This window comes from Hevea brasiliensis, chromosome 12 (assembly GCF_030052815.1).
Source record: "Hevea brasiliensis isolate MT/VB/25A 57/8 chromosome 12, ASM3005281v1, whole genome shotgun sequence".
NCBI classification, from domain to species: Eukaryota; Viridiplantae; Streptophyta; class Magnoliopsida; order Malpighiales; family Euphorbiaceae; genus Hevea; species Hevea brasiliensis.
This window is the reverse complement of record NC_079504.1, coordinates 6,700,454-6,707,955: the sequence shown is the minus strand read 5'-3', so window position 1 is coordinate 6,707,955 and position 7,502 is coordinate 6,700,454. Positions and strand designations below refer to the sequence as shown.

Here is a 7,502-nt window from a genome sequence, read left to right as displayed (position 1 = left end):
AATCAACACTGTTAGTTCCGCTTTCCCTTCCTGGGTCAGATTGTATCTCAATTAATTATCACTTGTGCCAAAAGCCTAATACCAACTCTACCGACACAAGCCTTTCACAATCAAGTTGTACACTCAATATAACCACCAAATGTATAATACTCCTAATTTTTAAATCTATTATTTTTGAGTAAATATTGATATTTTATTTTATTTGAATTTTAGAAAATTATTTGAAATTTTTCAGATTTTAGAAATCGGGTTGATTTTCCGAAAATATAAACTTTGATGATTTTTAAAAATTAATTTAAAGACCACGTGATAAAACTAAAAATATATTTGAAGTCTACGCATTTATCTGAGTTTTCTAAAAATTTTTCGAAATTTTTAGATCTCTTTTTCGGATCCAAGGCAGAGTAAAAATTTAAAATTTTATATTATGAATCGGACCGGTCGAATCGAACCGGACCGGATCGGACCGGTCGAATCGAACCGGTCGAATCGGACTGGCTTCTTCCTTTTTCTTTCTCCCCGCGCGCGTCCCGACCCCTCTCTCTTTCTCTCCCGTTTTCTCTCTCCTCCCTCCTCCCCTTGCCGCACCGCGGCCTCCCCAGCCACCCCAGCCTGCCGGCGCGCCTCCCCAGCCACCTGCCCTCACCGTGTCACGGGGGCCTCACGTGGGTAGATATTGTCCGCTTCTGGCCTCGGCCTGCACGGTTTTGTTCCTGGGCCGAGCCTCTGCCCAACCCAAAACGCGTCTACCCAAGCAAGGCCACCCCCTTCATATTAGCCCAGTCACTCCCCCATACTTGGCCGATGTGGGATTGAGTCACCTCTGTGACATCTCCCCCACCCGATCCTGCAACGACCTCGTTGCAGTCCGGCCACCCTGCCTACACCTCTGTGTGCTTGGCGTGAGTCGACCAAGATGGGTCGGCTCTAATACCAAATGTCACGGGGGCCTAACGTGGGTAGATATTGTCCGCTTTGGGTCTCGGCCCGCACGGTTTTGTTCCTGGGCCGAGCCTCTGCCCAACCCAAAACGCGTCTACCCAAGCAAGGCCACCCCCTTCATATTAGCCCAGTCACTCCCCCATATTTGGCCGATGTGGGATTGAGTCACCTCTGTGACACACTGGCTGCCGCCTGGAATGCCGGTAAAAGGCGTATGAAGCGACGCGACGCGCAAGCGCGCAGCTTTGTCTTCCCGGCCGAAATCCGGCCGATCCGGCCACCAATCGGACCAGGTCTTGTGTCTAAATCCATTTACTCGTCGAGAGCTTTCCATAGACACCAAGAACGCCGAAATCCATCGAGCAGTTTGTCCAATTTTTGCCCGGAAAATTTTAGTCCATTTTGACTTTTGGGCTAGATTTCTCGCAAACCGTGAACCCCACGAGAAAACCGAGAGTACCAGAGCGCTCCACTTATCGAGAGCTTTGCGGCGATATAAATTTCAAATTTTTCCGACACTGTTTTTCGGTGGGTCTCACGGAACTTCGTAGTGTTTTTCTAAGCATTAAATGAGCTTAGAAAATTTCGTAAAATTTATGTACTAACCCCCTCGTTGTGGGCTTCGTGTAGGTATCTTTAATTCGCGGAAATTCAACAGTTATCCAGGTCTGTGAATTTCCGGCCAGACAGACTGATTACCAGAAAAGTCTCAGAATTGGATCGAGGTTTTGGCTACATTACTATTGTCAGACGTCCAGAGCGCGTCCCCTAAGTCAGAATCGGCATAGGTAAACCCGAACCTTACTTTTTCATAATTTTCTAGTGCTTAAATGAGATTAAAAATCCGTAAAATATTCGTGGTAGCTCAGAAAATTATAATTCTTTTTGCATTAGCCTAGTAATATTGCTAAGGACTGCTGGGCAAAGTTTTAGAATTTTTAGAGTTCATTTGGGTAGTTTTTACAAAAAGAGTCAATTATAAGGAATAAATTGAAATTTTACATATTATGATGGATGACTGTTTAGATGGGCCCAGGAGGGGCTGTGTGATGTGATTGAGTTGTGGATATATGGATTGTGAATATAGAAGTGCGTTTTGAGCCATTTTGCAGGTTGGGTAGGTCCTAGGTATAGGGGAGACTCTACTGGATTTTCGGCACGACTTAGGACGTATTTGGTCTTTTCTTAAGTTTGTATTGAGTCAAATTTATTAAATGATTGTAATAAAATTATCAGGTGAGCCGGGACAGCCTTCTTCCTCCGCCCAGCCGCTACAGTGATAGCTGTCAAGTCTGTGAGTAAAATATTAATTTTAATTGTAATTTCACTATTATTATATGTTCAAGCATGCCAATGCATCACTTATATGTATGTATCTGTGTAGTTAAATTCTAGGCACGTTTTATGTTGCATTCATAACTGTTAAAGTGCCATGGATATTGTTGTGGTAATTTGGAGCAGTGTGCGTGCGTTGGCGTGCGTGTGATGTGGTGTTGACTATGGATAGGATGGGTAGACACGGCTTGAGATCTTCGCTGGGACTCGGTCTTTCGGGGTAGACACGGCTTGAGTTCTTCGTTGGAACCCCGATTTGGTTTATTAAGCGAAAGTCCGGCTTGAGTTCTTCGCTGGCACAAGTTGGATTTAAGAGAGCTGTATAGGGGATCAGCTCCCATATATTATGATTGATATTAATGGGTGTGTGAGTGTTTCAAATTACCTTTTTGTTGTTGTGATGTGAAATTATTGCTGATGTTACATTTCACTATACAAGGTGCATTAGTTTTAGATAGTTATAGAGATTATGGATAAAATTGATATTTTACTCTCTGAGTCGAATGCTCACTCCTGTTCAATATTTTTTCCAGACCACAGGAGGATATTTTTGAGATTAACCTGCTTTTCTCCCTCGCAGATCGTCTATTCATGTTTTTGTAATTCTATAAACTTTTAGAATTTCCGCATGTGTTAGAAGTATTTATTGAATTGGGTCTGTAATATAAATTGTTATTTTGGACCTGTAAACTTATTATTTTATGCATGTTGATGGACTGAATGAGGGAACTGAGCTCCTATTTATTTTTATATTGTTATGACTATGTGGAGGGTGAGCTGAGCTCCCCACTTGATATATATTGTATTTACAAGTCGACTGAGTCAAAAACTACCTGTTGAAATGTCCATTTTATGATCGGACTCTGTCCGATTGAATTCTTGAAATTGGACCCAAATGGACCTTATAGTTGGGTTAATGAATAGTTAGGCTTATTACGAGTCTCAGAGGCTTTAGGCTGGCCCAGGTCGTAGTGCCGGTCCGGCCCATAGATTGGGTCGTGACAAAATGGGATGTGCCACCACTCAACTTACACCACCAGAATACCAGACAAACAAACTTTTCTGGATATTTTAAAACAACTTGCCCTCTTTTTTGATTCTGATGAAAAACCTACAATCACATACAAAGAATAGATTCAGAACATGAGTCCTCCTAGACAGTACAAACACCTTCCATTTTGGTTTTGGTTGGGGGTGTTGTTCAAGTAAATTTCCAAAAATTAAGTAGTTAAATCCCCACAAAACGCCAACCATAAATCTACAACAAAAACAGAACTTCGCTTCTGTGAAAGAATATCACGCTAGGAAAATTTCACAAACAAAAGCCAATGGGGGGGAAAAATAATTCTTTGTTTCTTTGTCAAAGGCTGCCACGCATCTTTCTGATGCTTGCTTTGCGCTGATAGTAGCAAATGAAGCGACAATATGCTTGGAAATGAACAGCTACCCACATGTAACAAGGGCACAACTGTTAAATGGGAAACAAGAGTGAGTGAGTACATCTTTTGAATGACAGGTGAAATTTTATCTATCACCAGAATATTATTAGCAGAAAAGAAATTCAGACTGTCATTTGTAAGACTTGTACATTTCTATTTGTTTCTACTTCTTCATTAACTTTAGGCAGAATGACCTTCACTTTCTATAAGGTTAAAACTTCTGATTGTTAAAATTTTAAAAAACAAATTCATTATACATAAAACCAAAACCTGTCTTGAGCTCTTAGCATCAAAATTGCAACGTCACACTTCCATCATTTGACAGGGAGAATGACATCAAGGTTCTTCTGAAGCAGCCAGCCTCTGGGATAGACAAGACCTCGAGCATCCAAATGAAGATGCCAATTCAGTATCCTTGAACAGTCAGGAGGAACACCTTCCATTTGACTTTCATCTTCCACCACTTGCTCTATGAATGTGGTCTCCTGTGAAAAAGCACAAGGTTAGCATACATGACAGACAATTGAATTAATGGTAAGTTCTAGGGAAAGAACATCCAGAAAATACAATTGTATGATGTATACTTGGAAACCCTCCTTCACTGTGTCTAACTGTCGAATTGGTTTCAAAGAGCGGCGCTTCCATCTCTTTGGGTCCCACAAGATAGTGCTGTTGAAGGCAAATCCTGACATATCAACATGAAACCTTCGAAGTCTTTTGCTTTTTTCATTGGTATGCCATCCAATTACCTGAGTTCGATTACATACTGGACCTTCCAAAATTGCTTTGTTTTTACTTTGTGCAAGCATTGCAACAGGCCAAGTGCCAAATCGGCTATAAAGCAAAGATGGTAATATCAGGAATTTAGAGAACAAAGCATAAAGGGGGAACGACAAAAATATATAATAATTGAGCTCTAATGTTTAAGAAATCAAACACATGCCTGAATATACAAAATCCACTTCATAACAGCTATGAGATATCTAAATCTATAATGTGATTTAAGCAACATTACCAATCTAACAAAACATATATTTCCCATAGTTCTCAAGGAGAATAATAGTCAAGTTCTTTTTTCCCTAAAGGGAGGAAGAATAATGCTGGGTCAACCAATAAGTGGATGCCACATTTCTTAGACAGTAAAAAAACAAGGAAAGAAATTAGTGATGAAGCATGCACAGCGCACCAAATTAAAATTACTGATAGCAAATCAAAAACACTTGTACAGAAACATCAGGCCTTCATTACATTGATGCCAAGTTATTGAACATAAGACTATTAGTCATAATCTCTATATCACTTAAGGTCTTAACATTATTTTCTAGTACATTCTGTACTCTTTAAAAACAAACTCAGATTCAGAAAATGTCAGTCACATGAGTGACATGATGAACAGGAATTAAATCAACTAACTCAAGATATCGTACAAATAAATAACGAAGAAATAATGCAGTCTACCAAAAACCAAGTAACCCATAATAGTTCAGAACCATATGGAACTAAAGCTGATAAGCAAATGTTATCCACAAGCAACAAGCAGACGAGAAAGTAGCTAATTGAAAGTACAGTCCAATTCCATAAACACTGATTTCATAACCGTGCCAACCAAGCAAATGAAGCTACCCTATATACTTTACTTTAACCCACAGTCACATCACTATATCCAGAAGTAACCGAAACAAACAAATCAATTCATGTAACGACAATAAATCAAAATTTTCCAAAACAAGATTCTAATTTAGCATCTTGCCATTGGGAGAAAAACCAAGTTAACCAACATGAAAGCTAAAAATTACCTGATTTCTCTCAGGCTTTCGAACAACTCAAGCGAATACACATTATCATCATCAGCGAAGTACACAATCCCATCCAGCCTATGTCTCTCTATGTGATCCAAAGCCGCATTCCTCTGGTGTACACCTCTGTCTTTCTCAGTCGTCGAATTTCTCTCGCACACCACATGCCTATACATTACCCCCGTTTTCCTCAGAATGTCTGCTGTCTCCATCGACGCCGCCTTCATTTCCACCACAATCCACAACAGCGGAGGCTGCACTAGCCTGAGCACCTGCCCTAATCTATTCAAAAAATAGGCCTGTAAAGCACGATTATACGTCGGCGTAATCACGATTAATTGCTTCCTCGGGACAAAATCAAATCTGGAAACGTAGTTCAGTTGCGCATCAACCCCCAAACTCACAGAATTTAGAGCAAAAACACCGTGCTTAATACTGCGATTATCGCCGTCGTCTAATTGAACATTGACATGTGGCGGCTTGATCTCAAAAGAGAAATCATGATTCCGGACATCATTATCCACATGACCAAACAATAACATACCCAAAAAGAAGCCTACAACGAAGAATATCAAGCATCTATAGAAAGATCTGCGAAATCCTTTCCGTTTTTGAAGGAAAGCGGCGGCGAAGAACCGTCGGAGAGGGATGGAGTTGAAACTGACAAATGAAGCGGCTGAGGAGGCTAATGGAGAGGAGTACTTAGCGGCGTTGCTGGTAAAAAACTTGTGAGAGGGCGAATCGACTGACAGTGGAGAGTTGGTGGAAGCGATGCCGTTTTGATATGTGCGGTCGTGATATGCCGCCGGTGATAGCGTTCGACGAATAGAGGCCATTCGATGGATTGACTAATTTACATGATCAAATTGGCGGACGGCAAAAGATTCATCGAATTCAGGAACCCTAAAATAGGAACGAATCTACGGAGAGAGATTAGGTTGCAAATACAGTAAAGCGAAAATGGATTTGATACCAAAAATAGAGAAAAAAAAATAATGATTTGACAATTGGTTTTTCTGGCAAAATTTGGATGATAATGTTTAAGAAATTTAGGGTTCGTAGTGTAAATCAGATTTTTTTTTTTTTTTTTTGAATCTGGAAAAGGAAGAGAAACGGAAATGGAGGAGGAGGAGGCCTAAGATCTGCGCAAACTTTCAGTTTTGAGTTTTGGGCGTTTAGGTGATTTTACCGCGAAGACGGAAAAGCGTAAGCGTACGCGCTTCAGCTTGGGTGCGCTTTACGCGGCAGGTGGATAGAGTCATAGAGAGACGAAGATTGATTTGTTTATTTATTTATTAGCTATAGAAAATATATAAATTTACGCGTGGTGCCACAATTACACGTGTCGTGGATGTGGTGGCAAGTGTTGTCATTTTCTTCTCATCTTCTAGGGATAATTAATAATCAGTCCAAAACATGGATAATTAATCATTCGGTACTCAGAATTTGCATATTTGACCCATTTGTTCTTGAGCATTTGCTAGGAAGTGAGGTGAAGAATGTAAATGTGGCCCATGAGAGTCTACTGTTGTAGCATCTACCACAATCTCTTATCATCTGTTCGCTGGTGGGCCATTATCCTTCCGCATACAAATGCACAAAATCACATCCACCAACCCATTTGATCGCAATTCTTCGGCAAGATAATAGAGATTCTAGTTGTGGCATCTACTGGAATCTAAGATCTTTTCACTAGTGACATAAGACATGCTACTTGATGCATGGACAACTGCAAAATTAGTTTACACAAACACAAGTGAAAGATCCCCAGGAGGTACAGATATCTGGCAGTCTTGCCCAGGACTCGTTGGTCTCACTGATCACCTTCAAAGCATAGTCCTGTTGGTTAATGGTTATAGATGATGATTAAATGTTAAAAAAAAAAATTATTATCATCATAACCATGCATCTATGAGGTGAGGAAAACTTGGAGTATATTCTCAATCATGCCTATATAGTATGTAAAATTTGAATGGAAGTAGAAATGAGA

General features: G+C 40.3%; 1 protein-coding gene across 2 annotated transcripts; it reads right to left on the bottom strand.

Annotated features, from left to right (window-relative positions):
- Positions 1–3,346: 3,346 nt before the first annotated feature.
- LOC110655796 (probable beta-1,4-xylosyltransferase IRX9H) lies at positions 3,347–6,743 on the bottom strand. Of its 2 annotated transcripts, XM_021812242.2 has the most exons (4): positions 5,513–6,738; positions 4,301–4,550; positions 3,987–4,201; positions 3,347–3,745 (listed from the first exon to the last, which is right to left on the bottom strand). In XM_021812242.2, the coding sequence occupies exons 1-3, from the start codon at positions 6,346–6,348 to the stop codon at positions 4,031–4,033; spliced, it is 1,257 nt and encodes a 418-aa protein (XP_021667934.1). In that variant the 5' UTR covers positions 6,349–6,738; the 3' UTR covers positions 3,347–3,745; positions 3,987–4,030. The 2 variants fall into 2 exon arrangements, with proteins under 2 accessions (XP_021667934.1, XP_057986919.1); XM_058130936.1 differs by lacking the exon at positions 3,347–3,745 and having other exon boundaries at positions 4,033–4,201; positions 4,284–4,550; positions 5,513–6,743.
- Positions 6,744–7,502: the final 759 nt, after the last annotated feature.

What these genes read in the sequence shown, in the direction of transcription:
- LOC110655796 (XM_021812242.2), bottom strand. Translation starts at nt 6,348, where the DNA reads ATGGCCTCTATTCGTCGAACGCTATCACCGGCGGCATATCACGACCGC. An exon ending in GAAAGCCTGAGAGAAATCAG is followed by an intron (nt 4,551 to 5,512) that starts GTAATTTTTAGC and finishes TTTGCTTTATAG; the next exon opens with CCGATTTGGCACTTGGCCTG. An exon ending in CAGTGAAGGAGGGTTTCCAA is followed by an intron (nt 4,202 to 4,300) that starts GTATACATCATA and finishes GCTTTTTCACAG; the next exon opens with GAGACCACATTCATAGAGCA.